The sequence below is a fragment of the Pristis pectinata genome, chromosome 15 (assembly GCF_009764475.1).
Source record: "Pristis pectinata isolate sPriPec2 chromosome 15, sPriPec2.1.pri, whole genome shotgun sequence".
Taxonomy (NCBI): Eukaryota; Metazoa; Chordata; class Chondrichthyes; order Rhinopristiformes; family Pristidae; genus Pristis; species Pristis pectinata.
In genome coordinates, this window is record NC_067419.1 from 36,730,803 (window position 1) to 36,754,869 (window position 24,067).

At 40.7% G+C, this 24,067-nt stretch overlaps 2 protein-coding genes across 3 annotated transcripts in view; one reads left to right on the forward strand and one right to left on the reverse strand.

Moving 5' to 3' along the window:
• The window catches only part of LOC127578388 (carboxypeptidase M-like), a 49,125-nt gene extending 33,960 nt beyond the window's left edge, over positions 1-15,165 (forward strand). For both annotated transcript variants that reach the window (XM_052030360.1, XM_052030359.1), the window contains 5 exons: positions 5,004-5,200; positions 6,464-6,631; positions 8,396-8,548; positions 10,297-10,445; positions 11,577-15,165. In XM_052030360.1, coding sequence (XP_051886320.1) covers positions 5,004-5,200; positions 6,464-6,631; positions 8,396-8,548; positions 10,297-10,445; positions 11,577-11,813 — 904 coding nt within the window. In that variant the 3' untranslated portion in view covers positions 11,814-15,165. The remainder of the gene's footprint in view (positions 1-5,003; positions 5,201-6,463; positions 6,632-8,395; positions 8,549-10,296; positions 10,446-11,576) is intronic.
• A 4,879-nt stretch (positions 15,166-20,044) lies between these two features.
• LOC127578291 (E3 ubiquitin-protein ligase Mdm2-like) overlaps positions 20,045-24,067 on the reverse strand; it is a 39,014-nt gene continuing 34,991 nt past the window's right edge. The window contains 1 exon segment of the mRNA XM_052030138.1: positions 20,045-23,749. Within this exon segment, the coding sequence (XP_051886098.1) occupies positions 23,228-23,749 (522 nt within the window). The 3' untranslated portion in view covers positions 20,045-23,227.

Here is a 24,067-nt window from a genome sequence, read left to right on the forward strand (position 1 = left end):
GGAGAAATCAGCACACCAGCCCCGCGCCTGGACTCCATTTCCCTTCCTGGCGATGATTTCGCCAAGCTCCTAGCCGAATTCCCATCAATTTTGGCACCTTCGTTTACGAATTCTAGGCCCAAACACAGGGTACGACACCACATCATTACTACAGGGCCACCCCTTCATGCCTGAGCACAACGATTACCTCCAGACAAGCTCCGCCTGGCAAAGGAAGAGTTCCGTCACATGGAGGAGCTGGGGGTTGTTTGCAGGTCAGACAGCCCCTGGGCCTCCCCCCTGCACATGGTCCCCAAAGCCACCGGAGGGTGGAGGCCCTGCGGCGACTACCGCAGGCTGAATGATGCTACCACCCCGGACCGCTATCCCATCCATCACATCCAGGACTTCGCAGCGAACTTACACGGGGCCCGCATCTTTTCCAAAGTGGACCTCATTCGGGGATACCACCAAATCCCGGTCCATCCGGATGACATCCCCAAGACTGCGATTATCACCCCATTCGGCCTGTTCGAATTCCTTCGGATGCCGTTCAGCCTTAAGAACGCCGCGCAGACCTTCCAGCGACTGATGGACGCGGTAGGCCGAGACCTGGACTTCGTGTTCATTTACTTAGACGACATACTGATTGCCAGCCGTAACCGCCAGGAACACCTTTCCCACCTCCGCCAGCTGTATTCCCGCCTCCGCGATTTCGGCCTCACGATCAACCCGTCCAAGTGCCAATTCGGACTTGACTCTATCGATTTCCTCGGCCACAAAATCACCAGCGACGGGGCAACACCCCTACCCGCCAAGGTGGACGCTATCCGCCATTTTGCCTGCCCCGACACAGTCAAAGGCCTACAGGAATTCCTTGGGATGGTCAACTTTTACCATCGGTTCATCCCTGCAGCAGCCCATATCATGCGCCCTCTGTTCTCGCTGCTGGCTGGTAAGGGCAAGGACATCACCTGGACTGACGAGGCTGCGGCTGCTTTCGTTAAGGCCAAAGACGCCCTGGCAGACGCCATGATGCTTGTACACCCCAGGACTAACGTCCCGACTGCCCTCACGGTAGACGCGTCCAACACCGCGGTGGGTGGGGTACTGGAACAGCTACTCGAAGGCCGCTGGCAACCCTTGGCATTTTTCAGCAAGCACCTTAGACCGCCCGAACTGAAGTACAGCGCTTTTGATCGGGAACTTCTAGGACTGTATCTGGCGGTCCAGCATTTCCGATACTTTCTAGAAGGCAGGCCTTTCACCGCTTTCACTGATCATAAGCCTCTGTCCTTTGCCTTCTCCAAAGTCTCCGATCCCTGGTCAGCTCGTCAGCAGAGACATTTATCCTACATTTCCGAATTCACAACTGACATCCAACATGTGTCCGGAAAGGATAATGTCGTTGCTGATGCACTTTCCAGACCAACCATCCACAACCTATCCTTGGGTGTCGACTACACGGCCCTAGCTGACACACAGCCCTAGCTGACACACAGCAAGCCGACGACGAACTGCCCAGCTACAGAACCGCAGTCTCGGGTCTGCAGCTCCGAGATTTCTTGGTTGGTCCAGGTCAGCGGACCCTACTTTGCGACGTTGCGACTGGTCAGCCCCGCCCTATAGTCCCTGCAGCCTGGCGGAGACGCGTTTTTGACTCGGTACATGGGTTGGCGCACCCGTCCATCAGATCTACTGTCCGACTGGTCGCCAGCAAGTTTGTCTGGCATGGCCTGCGCAAACAGGTCAGTGAGTGGGCCAGGACTTGTCCGCACTGCCAGACATCAAAAGTCCAGCGACACACCAAGGTCCCACCACAGCAGTTCGAGCCTACCCGTAGGAGGTTCGACCACGTACACGTTGACCTCGTGGGCCCTCTGCCGGTTTCAAGAGGAGCCCAGTACCTCCTTACCATCGTGGACCGGTTCATGAGGTGGCCTGAGGCAACCCCCCTGACTGACATCACAACTGATTCCTGCGCCTGGGCACTGCTCACAACTTGGGTCTCACGTTTTGGTGTTCCGGCCCACATCACTTCAGACAGAGACACCCAATTCACTTCCAGTCTCTGGGATGCATTAGCGAACCTGCTAGGGACGCAGCTGCACACCACCACGGCCTACCATCCTCAATCAAACGGGTTGGTGGAACGTTTTCACTGCCATCTGAAATCAGCCTTGATGGCCCGCCTGAAGGGTCCTAACTGGGTTGATGAGCTGCCTTGGGTCCTGCTCGGCATACGCACTGCCCCCAAAGAAGACCTCCACACTTCGTCAGCTGAGCTTGTATACGGGGCGCCACTAGTTGTCCCCGGGGATTTCATACCTGCCCTTCGGGACCAAGGGGAACAACCCCCAGCAGTCCTACAAAGACTGCGCGAGAAGCTTGGCAACTTGGCCCTGATTCCCACCTCACAGCACGGTCAAGCCCCATCCTGCCAGCCCAAGGAACTACGGGACTGTAAGTTTGTTTTTGTTCGCAGGGGCACAACTCGGGCACCATTGCAACGACCATATGAAGGACCGTTCCGAGTCATATGGAATAACGGATCCACCTTTATTTTGGACATTGGAGGCAGGGAACAGGTTTTCACGGCGGACCGCCTCAAACCGGCCCATTTGGATCTGCAACAACCTGTCGAGGTTGCCACGCCGCGACGCAGAGGCCGGCCCCCTAAGCGGCAGCTGGCACAGCCCACGGACCTTGGGGACTGTATCGCCGGTTCTGGGGGGGGTTGTGTGGCGACTCACCGTTTAGTCGGGCGAACCGGCTTGGCAGTCGGGTCGCACGGCGTCGGAGCGACGAGGCCCAAGATGGCGGTGGGCCTCGTCTTTCCGAGCAACGGGGAGAACCCGCGCGCGGGAAAGTCTTGATGACGTAGGACTTACGTCATTGCCGGTTGTTTTGGGCGGGAACAGTCTCCCTTAAAGGGGCCCGCGCAAGGCGGGAAAATAGACCACTTCTGTTCGACAATCCTCCGACTAGCGTCTTGTTTTATTTCGCGGTAGCAACCGCTACACCATTCCTTTTATGTTATGGTTGCAAAATTCAGCTCTATGGTGCTTGTTTTGTAGGTCATTTTGAGAAAGTGCAAGTGCCTGTAATGCTGTCCTAAGCAAGCAGAATGCAGATTCAGTAGATTGAAACACAGATCCTTGTGCAGCCACGACCTGATACTGGCACTGCCAAGTTGTTCCTCAGCAAGGCAATCACCTTCATGTGTTCAACTTGAATCACAGTTAGCAGCAGAAAGGCTTGTCCCCTTACTCATGCAATTGAAAGGAATCATCAATTACTTGTAACTTAATTACTGACTGATTTGTAGAAGTATTTTACCTCTGTAACATTGCTGACTTCACCCCTCTGTCAGCCGATTTTGCTGTTCATCTATGTTTTGTTATCGTGAGGGAACACAACAGGGTAGATGTTAAAATGTTTTCACGAGTGGGAGAGTCTTGAACGAGGGGACTTAGGTACAAGGGGCCAGTCATTTAAAATGGAGGAAGTTAGAATGTGTTTTCACAGTATGTGGTGAATCTCTGGAACTCTCTGCTGCAGAGAGTTGTGGAGTTTAGATCATTAGGTTGGGGGGGGGGGGCTACATTTTTGAAAGACTGGGGAATTGAGAGCCATAAAGAACTTGCAGGGAAGAGGAATTGATGCCAGTCATATATTGAATGGTGGGGCAGGTTTGAGGGGCCAGGTAGCTTACGCCTGCTCCTATTTCCTCACGTTCTATTTCTTCTATACATTTCCATATGCTCTTGACTGGCCTCCCTTGCTCTATCTTCCACATTGCAGCTATTCCAAACCGCTGTCTGAGTCCATTCGCATATCACATTGCTTCCAATTAAGCACCACCATGATTCTTAACATTTTCATCCTTGTTTTCAAATGCCTCTCTCCCCTCATCAACATCTGCCGTTTCTCCCACTCCATCACATTTAATTCTTTGATTCTGCCCTCTTAATTTTAATTGCTTTGTCATTGGCTCCCATGCCTTTTGTTGTCACAACCTTAAATTCTGGGCTTCCTCCCAACATCTCTCTTTCTCTTGTTCCTTCTTTAAAATAGTCCTTATGAGCCATCTAAATAACCAAGCGTTTGGTCACCTGTCCTTGCATGTAACACTGGTAATGCTGCTGTGAACTGGGATGTTTTCCTACATTATAGGTGGTTTAAAAACACAAGGAGGTTGTTGTTCCTAACGCCAACTTATTTTTTCCCCTCTGCACAGTTACCCCAAACCTTCTGAGATTCCAGCCTCAATCTTTGCTGTGTCAGTATTATCTTAAACATTCAAAATTTATATTCCAATCTCAGTGAAGAATGTGTGTGATAGGGTGGTTTACAGAACAGGGCAGTAAAAGAATCAAGGTAAAATTAACACAAACTGAATGGCAGGTGCGCAGAATGGAGAGAAATAATACAGATAAACAAATATGGTGATTACATGGGGGTCATTTAAAAAAAAGAGGAAGATTGGAGAAAAAGAGGAAAACTGGAGAAACAAGATGCAAGCGAAAAATACACAGCTGTACAAAGAAGGAAACATTTTATCATATTTATTCTTGAGCAAAGTCCTGGTAAAATTGGCTGGCAAATTAAATTTCTTTCCAATAGACCTTATTGTGTGACTACACAAAAGTCCTGGTATATTTCTGCAGTTGAATTTTAGTTTTACGCAATAAGTCACTGTAAACTTAATCTACTATTTTCTCAGCATTTGGTCTAAGATCAGTTAAAAAATAATTGATGTCATACATTTAAAAGTTCTCCTCAGCAATTATCATCATTGCAAAATTCATCATGGGATTTGCACTTTATACAAAGTGCCCATTTTTGTTGGAAACCTGATGTGATTTTTTTTTCAAAAGCAAAATAAAAGCATTATTTAACCTGTCAAAATGATAAAGAAGAATTTTGGAATGTTAATGCCACAATGGCTACAAGTTGTCCTGAAGAAATCAAACTTGCTGATTTAATGGAAGGTCACTTTGAACTTTTGTCTTCTACCTCAGATACAACAAAGCAGGCATTGATCTGAACAGAAACTTTCCTGATGTTCCTGTATGGGACACATCACCACCATCATCATCATCGCAACCAGAAACGGAAGCAGTAATGAACTGGATATTGAATGAAACTTTTGTTCTGTCCTTAAGTTTGCATGGAGGTGCTGTTGTAGCCAGCTACCCATATGACAGCAGAAAGGAAGGTAATGTTGCTGAAACATTTGCCTGTTCCTCCAAGAAACAATTTTCTGTACAGTGCTGATCTAAATACAAATGGTTGAAAACACTTTGAAGATTCATTTACAGTAAAATTCTGTTAATTGACTGTTTGAAAATCCCAGTGGTCCAGCATCTGGTTCACCGAGTGCTGATTCCCATACTCCCTTGAATACACTGGGACCCTGGTTCCTGTGATACCATTAACACTGGGACCCTGGTTCCCATGCTGTGATTAACATGATGGGGCCCTGGTTCCAACCTACCATTAACACACTGGAGCTGATTCCTGAGCTTGCTCTAAACACATCAGGGCCTCGGTTCTCACAGTCCCTTTAAACTCACTGAGATCCAAGTTCCAAAGCTCTCTTTATACTTGCCAAGGCCCTATTCTCTGTGCTTCTTTAAAGTCACCATTGCCCGTGTCTCTGGGCTCCCTTTTAATCTCACCAGGGCCACAGTTCCCATACTCATCATGCCCCATTATCCCTGCACTCCCTCTAAGCTCATAGGGGCCTGTTTCTGGGCTCCCTTTGAGCTCACTGGTGCCTGGTTCCTATGCTCCCTTTAAATTTACCAAGGTCTCAGTTCCTGCGCTCTGCTTAAGCTCACCAGGACCCCTGTTCCATGCTCTCCTGAAAATCACCAGGGCTTGTTTATACACTTCCTTGAAACTGACTGAGTTGACTGGAAAATGTATTATGCTACTGTGTATAACCAAGAAAACTAGTGAATTAAAAATGTGTTGAAATTCATAGGGAGTAACATCCAATAGTTTGGAAAAATCAGCTAGTCTGGCACAACCGAAGTGCCGAACATGACAGATTAAATGAGCTTTACCTATCCAGTTGAACAAATCAGAAAGATATCTGAACAAGGCAGCTGGGGAATTTAAGTTGTTAATTAAATATTATGGAAAAAAAAACTCATGACCAATAATGTTGATCATAAAACTACTGGTAGCAAACCCTTATCGGGATAGGCTTCCTTCACAGAAAGAATATGCCTGCATATGACTCCACACCACTAAATACTACTTAAAAGACTACAGCAATAAAGTTGAACTTGGTTTGAATTGGATGAGTAAGCCACACAGTTAAAGAACAGTCAGGCAATAAATCCCAACCTTGCAAGCAATGCCTACACCTTGTAAAGGAGTAAAACAGAGGGCTGAAACCCCTCACTATGCTTACTTTTGATGTTCTTTTTGAGCTGCCCTACTAACTTTCTTTTGTGTCTCTCTGCAAAAGACTCCAAGTCCAGAGGGTACAGCAAATGCCCTGATGATGATGTCTTCATGTACCTCGCAAAGAACTTCTCTTACAACCATGCAACAATGTACTTCGGAAATGAATGTGAAACTACCCCATATTTCAAGGATGGGATTACCAATGGAGCTGACTGGTATCCTTTTAGAGGTAAACTATATGCAGCTAATTATTTTTAAATGGCATTGAATTGTTCCTAATGATATAGACATGAAAAATAAGGAAGAAGTGGTATTAGAATACAAGTTTTCTCCCTTGTTTTAATGCTTCATACCTGTCTCTACATAATATTTTTAAATAAGTAATTTAGTCCAATATTATTTAACATTATGGAATAAAAATTAATATGGTTGGATTTTTCGCTTTCTACATTTAAATAGATGTAATAATAAAGGGGATGTCTCAAACCCAGTTTGGGTATACACCTAGACCATTGTTAACATTTTTTAGGCAACCCTTCTGTGTGCTTGAAATGAGTCCAGGCCTCATTTAAATGGGGAACCAAGGGTCCGTTTCAGAATACGTCCACAGAATTCATCCCTATAAGGCAAGCGGGCACTGGGTCGAAACATTGACCGTCCCTTTGCTCCATAGTTGCTGTTTGACCTGCTGAGTTCTTCCAGCAGTTTGTTTTGTGCTCCAACTTCCAGCCTCTGCAGTCACTTGTGTCACTAGGTCTACTATATCTGGATTACAAGCAACTGCATCCATGACACTTAAGGCAACCACTTTGGAATACTACCAAATAGTAAGGATTTTACTCTTTGATGTGGATCTGGGCTCTACGGTGTTACTTCGGGCTCTACGGTGTTACTTCAGGCTCTGCTCTACACTACACAGGGATATTGCCAATTTTCTGGCTTGTATATCCAACACTGGTTGAAAAAAACTGCCCAGCAAGTCATCAGGAGCAAGCCTTTGGCTTGGTCCTGGAGAGTGCACCTTCCGCCCTGAATGCCTCCTCTCTGATCCTCCTTCCACGTAAACATTTTTTCCCAGTTCTGAGGAAGGATCTTTGACCTGAAGCGTTAACTCTGTTTCTCTCTCCACAGATGCTGTCTGACCAGCTGAGCAACTTCTTTTTCTTTTCAATTTATGTTTGCCTCAGTTGATTTTATTCATTCGGTTCACTCTTACAGGGACAAAATCAAACATCCACTGTAGTGATGGATATGAAGCTTGTTCTAGTGTACTGATTGAAGATTTTCTTCACTCTTCTTCCCTCTCACTGCAATGATTGAGAAATTCGCCTGATTACACTATTCCCATGTTAACACACTAATTTAATGTTAAACAAAATCTGAGTAGGTTCTAAACTCAGTGCATAAAATATTCCTGGAAGTTTTATACACAGAGCAAATCTGTTTCTCTTGTGAAAGAATTTACTGATCAACATCATTGAATGCCACAATGTTCCCACCCCAATGCTTTAATCAAATCCCCATGTTGGTTGGTTTTCCCACATTACTAGAAATTTGCACAGGTAGAACAAATGTTATAGGGAAATACAGCATGGAAACAGGTCCTTTGGCCCTCCAAGTCCACACTGACCATCAACCATCATTTACACTAATCCTACATTTTAATCCCACGTTCTCTATATTCAGCTCCCCCGAGATTCTACCGCTCACCTACACACTGGGGATAATTTACAGTGGCCAATTAACCTACACGTCCTTTGGATTTGGGAAGAAACAGGAGCACCCAGAAGGAACAGGAGTACCCAGAAGAAACCTATGCAGTCACAGGGAAAGCATTCAAGCTGCACACAGACAGCACCTGAGGTCAGGACTGAACCCAGGTCTTTGATGCTGTGAGGCAGCAGCTCTACTAGCTGTGTTCTTCACTGGAAGGGTCAAAGTTTAAATCAGGGCCATAAGAATATTTTCTCTTAACTTTAACCCTTCTTCTTAGGTGGAATGCAAGACTTCAACTACATTCAGGGACAATGCTTTGAACTAACTGTGGAGCTGTCGTGTTGTAAAAACCCACCATCATACACACTGGAGAACTTCTGGAATGAAAGTCAGATCTCCCTGATTAATTTCTTCAAACTCGTTCATTTAGGTTGGTGCAACATCTTTTACTATTATTGCATATTTTGTGCTAATAACTAATATTTGCCCTAATTGCATTGATTTTAAATTTAAAGGACAAGATCATCACAGTATTCAGCATTTTATGTAGCATTGATAAATGACAGCTTTTGAGCTACTGATCTCTATTAGTTGGTTGTAGATCTTAATATGTTAAAATTATATTTTAAGGTATTAAGATTTTAACTCAAATGATATTTTTAACCAGACTGAATAGAATTCCTCATTCAGGATGTCTTACCAGGAATGTTAGTGCTAAAAGGAGTCATTGAAGCAGTGTAAGAAGACAGATATGTTACAGACAGTGCAGGGAACTGTGCAAATCCAGCAATGAATCACCCTACTGCTTGCTGTGGAGTGGCTGCATAACAGGGCAAGTCTTAGATGGGTTGCAGTGAGGTGGCTCAGCGCTGAGATGAGGACTCTGGGTTCCACCCTGACTGGCATGGAGGTGGTGGGGGAAGGGTGCAGCCCGTTGCTGCTGCCCCATGTGTTGACCCACCACCTGGGTCCTTAATCTCCTCCTGTTGGAAGCTGTTTGGCTACACAGCTCTCCACGGTCCAGAGGTTTAAGTTCATTGGCCAGAAACCACAAGTAATTAAGATGGCAATGAATGCTGACAGAATAGGCAAACTGCAACACATACTGGAAATCTGGAATATAAATGTAATTTTTAGGAAATACTCAATGTCAGGCCTTGCACCCTATTGTCTGCCTGTACTGCACTTTGTAACACTTTATTCTGAATTATTATTGCTTTTCCCTTGTACTACCTTGATGTACTGATGTGATCTGAATGGATGGCATGCAAAACAAAGTTTTTCACTGTACCTTAGTAAATGTGGCAATAATAAACCAATTTACCTTCACTGTGGAGAGGGAACCCAAGTTAAAGTTGAACGTCTACCCTATTTTTGTTCTCCAACTGCCAGTGTTGCAGAGGCAGTGGAAATGCCATTGCCAGTCATCTTGCTGAACTAAGGACCCAGCTCCACAAAAGTGAGTTGAGCTCACTACAGCAACACACAAAAGGCTGGAGGAACTCAGCAGGTCAAACCTGCTGAGTTCCTCCAGCTTTCTGTGTGTTGCTCCAGATTTCCAGCATCTGCAGTCTCGTGTCTCCATTTTGAGCTCACTATAGGATCAGTGGTGCCGTAGGCAGACTCCCCAAGGCAATAATTTTGGAGTGCTGGCTGCAGTTTGTACTTTTGATCATTAAGGCTATTTCCCCAATTTAATACTTATTTCTTAATTTATAGAATAGATTTAAGATGAGAAAAAACAAACTAAATCTCAACAATGTGTACTGTGAGAGGGGTGTTTGCATAGAATTGGAGCATTACTCATTCTTTGTGTGTTGAGATTCAACCATATACAAATTAAGGAATTCATTAAGTTGTAACTAGAGCATACATGACCCTGCAATAGTAAAATAATTAGGTTGGAGGATTCTAAACTAATAGAAACTCTACATAGTTGGTACAATTTGACTACCCTAAAACTACAAGTCCTTGAGCAGGGTCCAAGCCCCACTCAAGGCTTGGGTTGTGTTCAATTGGTTCTAAATATACCGAGCAGCCTTCTAAAAGCTGTATTGCTTTCCCAAGAAACAAGTGTCCATAATAAATGGTTGAAATTGGTTGTGACTAAGTTCTTGCCCATTCTATACATTAGTATAATTTTATAACTTATTTTTTAAACCATTTCTACTTATATAGGTGTGAAAGGACAAGTCCTAGATCATGATGGTAAACCCATTAAATATGCAACTGTAAAGGTTCAAGACAGGGAAAACATAATTCCTTTTCAAACTAATCAACATGGAGAATACTATAGGCTTCTGTTACCTGGAACATACAAGCTGGAGGTATGTTCAATTTAATTATTTGTGTGCTCAGCCTCACTGAATATGCTGAATTTTGGTATATTTAATAATAAAAGCCCAAAGGCACGGGGAATGACAGCACATTCTCTTCACCTTGTGTAATGACAAGCAACAGTTCAACTGGAGTCATTCAATGGGGGGCAATGAAGCATTGACTGGGAGGCTTTGTGCTGTCATTTTTTGGTATTTAAAAGGGACATATAAATAAATGAGTAGTGCAGGCAAGACAAACTGCTCCAAGACTGCATGACTTTGGTAGTACTTTGCACCTAAACATCAGCTTCATGGAAAATTTGGTCTACAATAATTAGTGTGGTGGAGAGGGGAGCTTTCACAAAAATCACATGCTTAGTGCCGACAAGGTACTATGAATTCTTTTAAAAGACTATGCACTTTGAAATAAAATTTGTGGTGTTACCCAGAGAACAATTAAGGGAATGTTCAAGCTCTTTGAAAGAGTTATCCAAATATTTTGTCTTTCTGCTGAGTTGACAAAGTTCATGAAGGGAAAGAAATTGGTGTTCGTAGTGGGCTAAAAATAGATACTTACTTTCTTTGAGCAATATCTCTAACACTGTTGATTTTGTTGTCTATTGATTTATGTCAATGACAGGAAAAATCCAACACTTCCCTCCAGCTTGCGTGCACTATTGCACTGCATTCACCCCCTTCACACTCACGCCTCGCCCCACCCTCCCAAGTCACATACCCAAGAGCAAATGAACTTTAAGGCATGAGACATAAAGGAACTTGAGCAGGGTCCTTAATTCTGCACGAGCTGGTAGCACCAGTGCTTTCTATAATGCCTACATTTAATAATTCAGTGTGCTTCTCGCACTGTAGCTCATTTGGCTCCTTTAAAGCTTGTAATAATTCCAAAAGTCACCATGCTCTGGCAGTCTGTTCTGGACATCTGATTATTTGTGAAAGGTAATGTAATCTTAGCATCAAAACATTGCTATATTTTATCATTGTTTTGATAGCTTAACGAGTTTGATAAGGAGAAGGAGCTATGTCCAGATTTCCTTGACTTCAAAGGGAAGTATCTTTTTGGTAGTTGCAATGGAATAAAAAATTAAGAAACCAATTCTTGTAACTTTTTTTTTCTTCCAGGTCAGTGCAACGGGATTTCAAACAAAAACATTTCCACTGGAAATTCTCGATAACGTGTCAAATTTCTCTGCTCTTGTCTCTGACCTTCGGTTGTCCAACAACGTTCTAGGGTCGGAAGCTGGTCAACATAGTGGCATAGCTAGCATAGTACAAGAGAACACCATTCTGTTAACCTCTGTGTTTTTCTCAGTTTTATTCAGTTTTAATTCATTGGATAGATATGTTTCAATGCTATAAATATAACCTGCAACTAAATTCATTTACATGAAACCCAATCAGAATATCATATCCTGCTAATTATACCTCTTAACATGACAATCATGATGACAAAAATGTTAATGTTTTAATTTTAATCAAGCTTCAACCAAATTTCACCGAAAGAATTAAATGTATGCATTGACACAATAATACCACATATTTATCATGGTGGTATAAATTAAATTCTATTGATTACATGATCAGACACCTTTAAAGGAAGGACTCTCAGCCACCTATCTCTGCCTTTGCATTGTCAAGGTTAAAGAAAAACCATGGAAGTAATGTACATAAATGTCTGAGACTAAAGCTATGTTATACTTTACTAATAGTCTTCAAATTATTGTGTGGGCATTGAAGACAAAGGAGACTGCAGATACTGGAATCTAGAACAAAAACAGAACACTGGAAGAACATAACAGGTCAGCAGGACCTGATGCAGGGTCTTAATCTGAAACATTGACTTATTACACCTCTTGCCTCCACAGATGCTACTTAACTAGCTGAGTTCTTCTAACGGTATTTCTCAGTTTATGAACATCTGATTTACAAATATTTCCATTTGCAAAAATGTTGATTCCTTTGACTCTGCATCCCTGACTTGCAGGGCTTTGTTCAAAATAAAAAGGTGTGCCAATTTCTGCTCATGATGCATTTTGTGAAGCGTTTCCTCCCAAGTATTTCATGAATATTGCAGAACTTTGAGAATTGCACCTAATCTAAAACAAAAATCACAGGAAGCTAGAACTATTAATACTAAGCTGGATGTAATTGGTAGAAGTGGAAAAAGGTGCATTTGGTGGACATCAGCTGTTTGTTGAATCCTGCAGTACAGATGGTGCAAACAACTTGTAACAAAACAGACAAAAAAAAGATAGTGCCCAAAATCTTATCCCTGGATGTGCAGTGAGTATTACAAAAGGCAGAATGGAAAAGGGTTAATCATTAGAAGATTCAAATCAATTGCATGTGTCCCTGAGTTTGGTGATGATGCAGGTTAAAATGAAACTGTTATGGGAAGGCTTAAAAGGATGTAAAGGGGCGATGGATCTTCTGAAAGCACTAGTACATTCAAATCCAGCCATGATTGGTGCAAGGATTTCAAGAAATGTGCAAACCTGTATAACATTTGTTTTGTTGGGGGAGGCAACAAAATTTTCCAAAAAACCTGAAACGAATCATTGAGGGAAGAGACTATTCTCTGTGCCAATAGGATAGGGCTCCCTTGGAAGAGGAGACCCCTCACTAATGTTCATCCCCGGGGATGACAAAACTGCTCCAGGTTTTAAGATAGCCAAAGATTGCCTTCTTCTTCTTAGAGGCAATACAGAGGATTACTGTAAACTTAAACCTCTGCCATGTGGAGAATCTGAGGGTTCTAAAGACCAATATTCCAGTGGTAGGGTTATCTGACAAAATACCTGGGTAATGGTATGGCTCTTTGAGATTACATTATGCCTTTTCTCTCCCTCTTCATTGAACAATATTTTGCAAGGAATAATCTGGACAGCAAAGCCTTGTTATCAATGCTTCTAGATATCCAGTTAACTTCAAGATGATGGCTGACAACATCCAGCTAGATTTTTTGCCCCCACACACCACTTGATTGTTGCAAACTATGGACCAAGGTGCTATTACAATATTGAATGGTCACTATCTGCAGCGCATGTCATTTTGGAGTCCAACACCAATGACAAACCAATCAGTCCAGAAATTTGAAAAAGGTAGAAAATCAAGATAGCCATAGACTACATCACTATCTCTTGGGCTAATGTAACCCATGCAACAGTGACTGCTGTATGGAAGACATTTTGGCCAGAGTGTGTGCATCACTCCCATGAATTTACAAAGCTAAAAGTTATCTGAAATGATATTGTCATGTTGGCAAATGAGGTGAAGTTTGATGAAGTGGACCCAGATGAGGTAGGAGAATTACTAGAATCACATGATAATGAACTTACAAACGAGAATATGAAGCAGCTTAATCAACAGAGGTCATAAGGGAAATAAAATACCACCAACATAACCCCCACAGCCATCAAAACAGTTCACTAGTAGTAGCATCCTTCCACATCAAGCAAGCAATAGCCATCACTAAAGGTGACAATAGGGAGCACAGCATTAATTGATATTGCAATGATAGAAAATGTCATGGTTTTTTGTTTACAAGGAAATAGAGTTCTCCAGATTTCCATCGATACCTTGTTCATCAGCACCCAGGAACAAGCCATGGGGATTAACTCTTGCTATCAAGAAGCAAACTCCATCAAACTTGACTTCACCACTATCATCATTCAACCTCCAATGACAACTTTGTCCTTCCTCTCCCCTAGCACCTCCTTGATGTGCAAAACCACCACTACCACTTACATATGAAGATACGATTCAGAATGGGAGTAGATCACTTGGCCCCACAATCCTGCTTCATCGTTCAGTAAGATCATGGCTGATCCAATTGCAACCTCATCTCCACATTTGTACCTAGTCACGGTAACCTTTCACTCCCTTATCAAGAATCTGGCCAAAATTACTTCCACACATCATCCATTGTTGCATGGTTTACATTATCCATAAGATGATTCTGCTTCCACTGGCATTTGAGGAAGAGTGTTCCAAAAACTCGTGACAGTCCAAGAGGTTTTTTTTTGCCTTAAATGAGACACTGACCCCTTTTCTACAGGAAGATGTGTCTGTACTGCCAACACCCTTCAGATCTTGAAAATAATATAACTGCAGATGCCAGAAATCTGAAATAGAAACAGATATGGTGGAAACTGTCAGCAGGTCAGGCAACATCTGTGGAAAGAGAAACAGAGATGACGTTTAGTCACACCTGGGAAAGAGCGAAACCAAGTTAGCTCTAAGTTACAGGAAGGGGGGGGGGGGGAGGAAAGAGGGGTGAATGGAAGTGGATAGGACAAAGGAAATATCTGTAGTAGGGTAATTGGGAACACATACACTCACATGACCATACATTTTTTCCCTCCACCTTTCCCATCCTTTTCCCCAACCCCCACACCTGGTTTCATCTGCCCATCACCCCCTCCCCATCTTGTTCTACTTATCACCTAACAGTCTCTATCTTACCCATCCCTTGGAGTGTTGTATACCAGCAATTTTTCCTCTCCCTCTCAGTCCTGATGCAGGGTCTTGACCTGAAACATCAACTTACACCATTCACCTCTGCAGATGCTGCTTGACCCACCTAGATCTTCCAGCACTCAGTTTTATGTTCCTTGTGTATTTCACTGGTTCCCCGAAAGCTACATTATGTACGTTATCTTAATTTAAAATGTTATTGTTAATAAAGCAATAAAATACTTGTATTGATGTATTTTTGGGTTTGCTTTTTTTTTAAACCTTTTGCTCTGGAAGTATATAAATTAATGGAAAACACCTTTTTTGATTTACAAATTTTCATTTAATAAAACATTCTCCTGGAACGCAGCCTTTTGTAAATGTAGGAATACGTGGAACTGGACTGTGCAGCATCTGCAAAACACACAGTGACAACTCGCTAAGTCTTTTTGAAAAACACCTCTCAAACTCATGATAACTTTCACCGCCATCTCCAAGATCTATTTCAAGTCAAGTACTCTGACCTGAATATGTATTGTAGTTCCTTCATCTCTGGATTAAAATACTGGAAATTTCCACGCAAAGGAACTGTAGAAGTTCCTTCACCATAGGCTGCATTGGGTATACAAGCTGGCTTGGATTCCACAGGTGGACTTAACAATATGCAATAAATTATACCTTTAATAATAGCACATTCATCTTGGGGTCAGGTTATAGCGATAGAAGAGTTCCAAGATAACTGAAGTTACACATACCTAGGGAGAGACAGGTGAGAAACCTTTCATCAATACATTTGCTTTGCCTTGCCAACTTCACACAAGCAATCGAATGTGGAAATCCAGACACTGGTACATAACCAATGTCTGGATTGTTACTCTGCAAGAAAACATCAATTTAACTTTTTTTTCCTCCTTCTGGGATATTTTCTGGAAGAGATTTGAAGCAATAACATCTGACAACACATGGAGATTTAGTGTGTTTGTTTATACGAAGAAAAAGGTCACCATGAATCAAAAGCTGGAACCAATTTCTTGGCATTAGTGAATGTAAGGTTAAGTGACTCTGCTATTTACACTGCTACAGTTATGGGATCCTTTTCTGTCTTGTTGAATTTTGAACATTGGGTGAAGCAGTGAACTCCAAATATGAAGCATTCAGAACAAAGAACAGTACAGCACTGGAACAGGCCCTTCAGCCCACAATGTCTGTGCCAAGCACGATGCCAAATTAAATCTCTTCTGCTTGCACATGATCCATATTCCTCCATTCCCCCTGCAACATTCATGCATCTATCTATAAGCCTCTTAAATGCCAGTATCATATCTACTTCCACCACTACCCCCGGCAGCCCATTCCAGACACTTATCATTCTCTGTGTAAAAACTTGCGCTGCATATCACCCCTAAACTTTTCCCCTCTCAGCTTAAGTTCGTGTCCCCTAGCATTTCTATCTAGCATTTCTATCTAACATTGAATTAACTCTGCTCTGCTTACCTACAAGGATGTAGAAGTGAATTGGTCCAAATACTGTGCTGGTGATTCTTGAATTTAAAATCTCATGGCAAGTTTTGAAATTGAATTCATTTTGTTCTTTATGGTTTGGCACTAGAAAAAAAATGAGCATGAAAGTGGCTGGGTTGTTGTAATGGTTTATTAATGTTATACCCGATCTGGATTGGACATGACTTCAATTCTCGAACACAGAATTACGTTTCTTGTACCTTCTAAAATGGCCAAGCAGACTGCATAGTTGTAAACTGGAAATGCACCATAAATTTGTTGCTGTCACTGGCATCAGTTATCCTGTTCTATTTGTACTGATTCTATGAAAATTTTATTTCAATTGCCCTTTATATTGTTTGGCCAAATTACTCATTTATCATAGCTTCAACCTATGAGGGAATACAAAGAATGAAGCAATTTGGACTGTGAATGCAGTTACTTTTTAAAAAGAATATCCATTCAGTAATTTGGAGGTTGTGGTCAGCTATCATGTGTCTGAATCACCACCAACCTACAAAATAAGTTAGAGCTCGTGATTTTCGCAGATGGAAACGGCTATGTGGCCTGTGATCCCAGGATTGGGGATATAGGAGGCTGTGGAGGAAAGGGGACAAAGTTGAACCCCACCTGCAAATAAGAGAAAAAAAAACTCATATATGACCCAGTCAGAACTGTAAAGGGTATGAAAGCATTCTGAGTGCTTATGACTGCTTGAGATCTTTATAAGCCCTCACAATTTAAAAACAAATACACAAAAATACTTCAATGTTACAGACTTAATAGGATACTCAGAAAACAAAAAAGCTAAAATACTAAACCAGTTTAAGATTACTAAAGACTGCTAGGTAACTTAATATACTAAAAACCTAAACAATCCATTGGATATATTTTCAGAAGGATTAAAACAAGTATGTTAATGCTAAGGATCTTTTTGAAATGAGTTTTAAAAATTCCTCAGACTGTTGCAGCAGCTTCCTTCCATTCAAACCAGGGGGCAAAAAGCAGCTGAGCTTCCTATTACCTGGCAATTCCAGATTGTAAATGTAAGGCATTTTGGTTAAATTGCTGCTTCTGTACTGAACTCCACAGGGGTCCTGTTACAGAGAGCTGTTCAGCTGGGAACTGGTGACGACTATGTCTGGATTTCCACATTGTATTGCTTGTGTGAAATTAGCAAGGCAAAGCAACTGTACTGATGAAAAGTTCTTGACCTGTTTCTCCCTCCACAGACACTGACTGCCCAGGTGAGTATTTCTAGTGCCTTCTATTTTAATTTCAAACCCAGGTGTAAGAAATTAAATTAGCTATGAATATAAAAAAGGTCACAGCTCATCTTGTGTTTCTCACTTTGAAAAATGTGCCATTTTTATGCTCATTGTATTTTTGATGTGTTGTCTAAAACGACAGTTGAATTTAAGTCTTCCAAGCTTTCTAGAATCCCATTCTACTTTCATGTTCAATGATACCATTCAATCTGATGCCATCTGGAGTGCATGGAGAGAATGGACAGGAGCGAGAGGCTCCAGACTAATTATTTTCCTGGGCCAAGTGGTGTGGGGTGGTTGTACACTCAACCCACATAAAGCTGTGGAAACAAACAGTCAACACCAATACAGTATCTAAATTTGGAAAATCGTAACAACCTCATATTTGTGTTTTAATTCCACATTTTCATTTTTCAACTTACCTTACATACTTCAATATTCAAAAAGCACAGAGGCAAGTAGCTGAAAACAAAATAACCTAAGGCCGAAACTAGATTTGCAATCATAGAAAAAAACCCACAAATACTGGGAAGTACTGGAATTGTGGAAATGAAAACACCTGCTCTAACTGTTGGTCTTCAACTTAAGAAAAGAAAATAAATAGGTTATTTTTAGCTGAAAAGATAAACAGACATTTTAATATTGGAAGCAGATTAAGAATCAAGGGGAGGTATAGGTAGAAAGAAAAATCAACAGAGAGGTCATAGGTTTTCTGAAATGTATTCATTAGTATGATGTGGAATGAGCAGAATTTATTGTCATCCACTGATTTCCCATGTCTCCTCGCTCAGGCAGACCCACTCCACATCACAAATGCTACATGCTGTAAAGAAATACAGGATATAGCTGAAGCCTTTTTAAATTAAAAATGGATTAGGTGATAGGATTTCTGTTCTTCAAACAAGTTTAACCCTGGAGTCCCTGACCTCCATCTGGACTTCCACTTTCAATCCACTAGAATGACATTCAGTCACACAATGTTTCAATAAAACATCATTGTAGCTTCAGAAACTCAGTCCTTGGGCTGCTCTGTTCTCTACACTGTACTAAGTATCCTTCTTTTGTTTTATTTTCTGGGTGTGGGTCATTAAATTGGTGGGAGTTGAATGTGTGCTCAGGTCTTTCATAATCTAGTAATGAAATCTGTAGTACGCCACTGTATCTGTCCTCATATGGTCTACAATCTTCCCAGCACCACTTGTTGGCAGAGGGGACTGACATAATTAATTACCAAGCTCTACTACCCAGTAACTCAACTTCCAGTCTTCCTTCCTCTCTTCATTTGTGGAAGTGTTGGTGTCCAGAAAAAAAATGTGGGGGTGTTGGTTTACATGAATAACAAAGAACTAGTAAAAAAGCAATGTGCTTCTTTCAAATGGTAAAGAACCTTTACTACAAGGTAAGCAGGAGCAAAGGCTAATACTTAGTTTGCGAGGATTTATACTTCACATGATAGTAATTTCATGAGTTACAATGAATTGAGGATAGTAATGTTCTGTAATAGATTTACTGACCTTTTTGTGAGGCATTGCGCTTATGGCCAAAGGAAAAGTTCAGATACTTTTATCATCCACTGGAAATATAGGTAACAATAATTTCATACCTGTTGGACAAGTGCAAGGCTGAGGCTCCTCCAACATTACCTCTGGGAACTCCATGCCAACTTCACTTGCCATTGCACCCTCCTGAATTTTGACCAACTAATTCTGCAGTGCTTGATCCAAGGGATGTGATTACCTTTAGAAACAAATTGTTCAGGTAACTTTTGATATAAGCTTAAGTTCCTTGACCTGGAGACACTTACTGCAGATGTGGCTGTACTGAATCACATTGGTTTCCTTAACCTTTCCTCAAATTTCCTTAACCCTTTCAATATTAAGTGAACCAACCATGAGTGTCTTTGGACAAGTCTTTTATTTGTGCACGACCAGGTCTTCCTGACACCCCCTTAAATAGTTGCACTGGAGATCATATTGTTTGCCATTTCTCTACCAACATTTCACTCTCTATGTTTGCCAGTGCTGGCACCGTGCATGTCCTGCAAAGTCTGTTACTACCCCTTTTTACTGTTTACAATTTACCAATTTTGTGTCACCTGCCAACTTTGAAATAATGGCCAGTGCACTAAAGTCCTGATTAAAATCAATAAGTGTACAAATCTCTTGGTGATACCACTGCACACTGCCCTGCAGTTTAAAAGAAAACATTATTTGCTTTCTGTCCCTCATTCACAAACAAGGCACATCATGCAGAAGGCTCCATCCGGAAATAAACATTTCAGTGATTTACAAGTAGGATAAACAACCAATCAATTTTCCTCTAAATCAATTTATTCAATCAACTACAAAGAAAATAAACTGTTTTTAAATTAAATAGCATCTTTATTTTTACAAAGGCAAGACAACCTATATTCAATTGGTATGTTTTATATTAATATTTTAAACAGTGTAGAAACTTTGTATTTTCTAAACCCACACAAATTATACAACAATGAGCACATTTCTAGAATATAAATTATCTTATTAATACATTTTGACACTCCAACATATTTAACCTATGTTTATTTTGGAAGAAGTTATATTTTAAAATATTAAATTGCATTCTAGACATTCAATAACCAAACCTTTTCTAGAAAAGATCACCATTTTTGTTTTAAATTCACTTGTGGAAATTTCACCTTGACCATAGCTGTAAAGCAGTTCCACTAGGAGAAGAAAAATTGGAGAGGTAACTGCTCAACAAAGAAAATTATTAAACTTTTTGTCAAAGTAGTCTTAAGAAAAATACAGAAGCTACTTTTACCAAGCTGTTTTGGATTGCAATGGTTCATTAACACTCTCTTACTTTTATGCATCCAATCTACTTTATTTTAACAAACGGTTATAGTAAACATGGATCTAAGCTCTTCCTTGTATAATAGGCCAAAAGAGATAGTTGAAGTTGGTTACATTATAGCTGGATTAGTCATTACTATAGATGCTTCTAGCTGAAAACTGGAAAATTTTCAAACTTGGAATTAATTATTGTGTCTTCAGCTGAGGATGGGAGAAAATAGCAAAAGAGCTCTCACTCCCCTTATTGCAATTTTCTTCCACCTCAAGTCTAAAATGCCAACACATGCAATATTCCCTTTTAATACTACATGGGCTTTGCAACAGTCAACAACAGAAGCCTCTAATTCAGAGACTATATACCAGGAAGTAAATTGGTTGGCATTCCTTCCAAAGAGATGCAAATTATCTAAACATGTTGACTTTCTGCACCTGCAACAGTAAATGCACTGTACTAGAAGCATTGTTATGTTTATGCTTTGTTTTGTTTGCTGGCCTCCACAATTATTTGATTATCTGATAATTACAACGTAGCCTCAATTTACAAGGACACGCATGTAATATTAGGTATTCTTTGATTTTTCAATCCATATTGTCTGTGTGATACAGGATTTGAGGCAGATTCTACAGCTCTTGAAATACAAGCCTTTTTAAAAAAAATATGGATGTGCTGCATAAGATACAGCATCAATTGCTCCATCTCTACCCACAGACAGAAGTGGAATAACCAGGTTGCTCATAATTTCACCTTCCTTCCAAGGTGGTGGCTCTTCTGAACAGTGTGTACACTAGAGTCAATTACACAGAGTTTCCAAATCACTCTTTTAGCCACTACCCAGCTTTTTAGATTTTTGATATGGACACAACTTGCCAATTTACAAAAAATAGCCCAAAAAAACCAGAAGTGGAGCCAAAACTCAAAAGCCTAATTGCTTACAATTAAGATCTGTAAAATTTGTAGTTTAGCAGAATGCCAGTATTACTTAAAGATATCTTGGAGAAAGTCAATCTTTATATGAATTTAAAACTCATTCTTCTTCCTTTCCGTGTTTTGAAGTGTTTTTTTCCTTCCTGGGCTTTTCTTGTTCTTATAATTTCCCCTCTCCTTTTTTCAGATCAAGATTAGTTAACAGCAGTGCATTTCCAATTCAGGTTCCTCCAACTTGCCATAACTACCATATTGCTAAATGTGAATGGTAAAACAAATCTCTGTAACATAGGAGTTCTGTAATGCAAATCATTTCTGTTAATATTTCAGGCTGATGGTCTTGCAAGGTTATTGCAAATAGGACAGCCATTTGTTTCAAAGAACTTTAGTCCAACACTGTAGCACATTAGGTTTTTCAAAGACGTGAATTCACCTATGAAAGATTGTCAATGCAAAATGTTAACTATTACTTCCTTCAGAGATTGTCCCCTACTTGCTGTGTAGTTCCAGCAATTTAAGAAGTGAAAATATCTGATTAATCAGTCATTTAGTAAATATTTCAATTTTTAAACAGCCCTTATAAATAAATAATCTTCAATGGACCAAATGTCTGAGGAATAGGCATAAGTAAACCCATGACCATATTATTGTTTGGAGAACTTATTTGTAATTGTATTGTAATTCAACTGAATCGTTTTGTGACATTGAAATTATAAATTTATCACTTTGTGAAAGGTAGTGCTATTTCTGTAAATTACATGCAAGTTTCCTATATTTCTAAAAATGTACACAGCCGTATGTAGTATTCAACTAATAAGACAACTATTTTTCTACACTTGATAATTTTCAGAGGTAATGTCACATTTAGCAATAAGGTTGTAAAATAATCTATTCATAGTAATAGTGATCCAAGCTAATTAATCACAACCTATGGGTGTCATCCAATTCCTACAGTCTTTGCACAGTTAGAATCATTATACAATTCTACCAACATCACTTGAAATGTTATTAGTTTGAGGCGATTTTTAGGTTGTAGTGCCATTCAGTGGAATAAACAAAAAAGGAATGAGACTTTTCAGAGATGCCTTTTTCCAGTGAATTATAAACAGACTAAATGCTGTTGGAAATCTCTTTCTTTTTTAACCAAAAATTGCTACATCAACACTCAATAAATATTTCCCTTTTAACGGTAGTTAAGTCCCAAAAATACCTTACTGATAAATGAAGTGTTTTGGTGTGTGAAAGAGGCTACACAAATAGAAGTTCAAAAAAATTTTTCCCATACATGCGTATAAGCTGAATGGAACATCTTACCAGGGGACTTGGGTGTGTTCTTGTGCTATTATTTTGGATTGAGCTAGTTAATAAAAGTGATGATTGTAACATTTCTATAAAGAATTTATTTTAACTGAGCGAAACACAATAAATTTGTAGATAATGAGAAAAATAAACTAAAACTGGAACTCTTAATGTGTTTAATCCAATTAAATAGAGAGCAAAAATGTTCTTTCTTATTATCCTCAACAGGATCACCTTTCCTGGAAATGATAATTAACCAAGACCAATTCATTGTAAATTTACTTTAAAAATCAAATGCATTCTTAAGCATGGACCTCATTATGGCTTGGTTATATCTGGCAGCACCAATGGACTAAGTTTTCCCATCAGACCAATGGTAATAGTGGGAAATCATGACAATATATGGTACACAACTTTAGTAGTAGTTCACTCAAATTTTCTGCAAAGCAGTGTGACTTATGCAAAGTTAAACCACACCAATTATAAATAGATTTAACTAAAATAGGTCAATACAACCATTTGGATTGGCTCTCTGCACAGTGGACATGGTTTGTTTCTCTTCTTCAGTTTCTTTGCACATGCGTAACATGCAAGAAGATGGCCAGTCCTACCATGAACAATACAACCATTCTTTGGTCGTGTCTGACATATAACACAAGCTTCAAGAGGTCCCACATTATTGAGCTCTCCTTTGTCTCCCTTGTCAGCATTTTCCTTTTCAGTTTCCTGGCTGCAACAGGTGAAGCTTCCAGATGTAGATGGTTGTGAGCATTCAGTTTCTTGTGATTCTGAGCAGTGAGAAGTTTCACTGATCAAATCTGAACAGTTTGATTCCTTTGACTCGAGCAATGATTTCTTGCAATCAGGAACATCTATACCTTCATTCTCCATTGTGTCGCACCGTTTAAGTTTAGGTTCATCTGGAAGCCAATCTTGGCGAAGTGACCAGCATCGGTGACAGAATCGTGGTAGCGGAGGATTCAGCTCTTCACATTGGGAACATTTCCAATAATCCTGTAATGGAATTTTACTGCTGTAAGGCTAGTATCAGAGATAAGTATTACATGAATATGGGTAACATGCATAATTGATGAGCTGCTGTTTCACACTGCTATGGGAAAAGCAGGCTACCATTGCAACTCTCTACTCTTCCCCATTTTAAAGAATGTAGATCACTGGATTACTGCTGTGTGACTAACAGGATTAGAAACAAAATGTCTATCTAAAATGGAGGATGTGTCCTGCTCACTTGTTCAGTTCCAAAAGAAAACCTACTAACTTTGGAGAAAAAAGTTAACCCTCGATTGCCATAACTCATTCCACAGTGGTGAT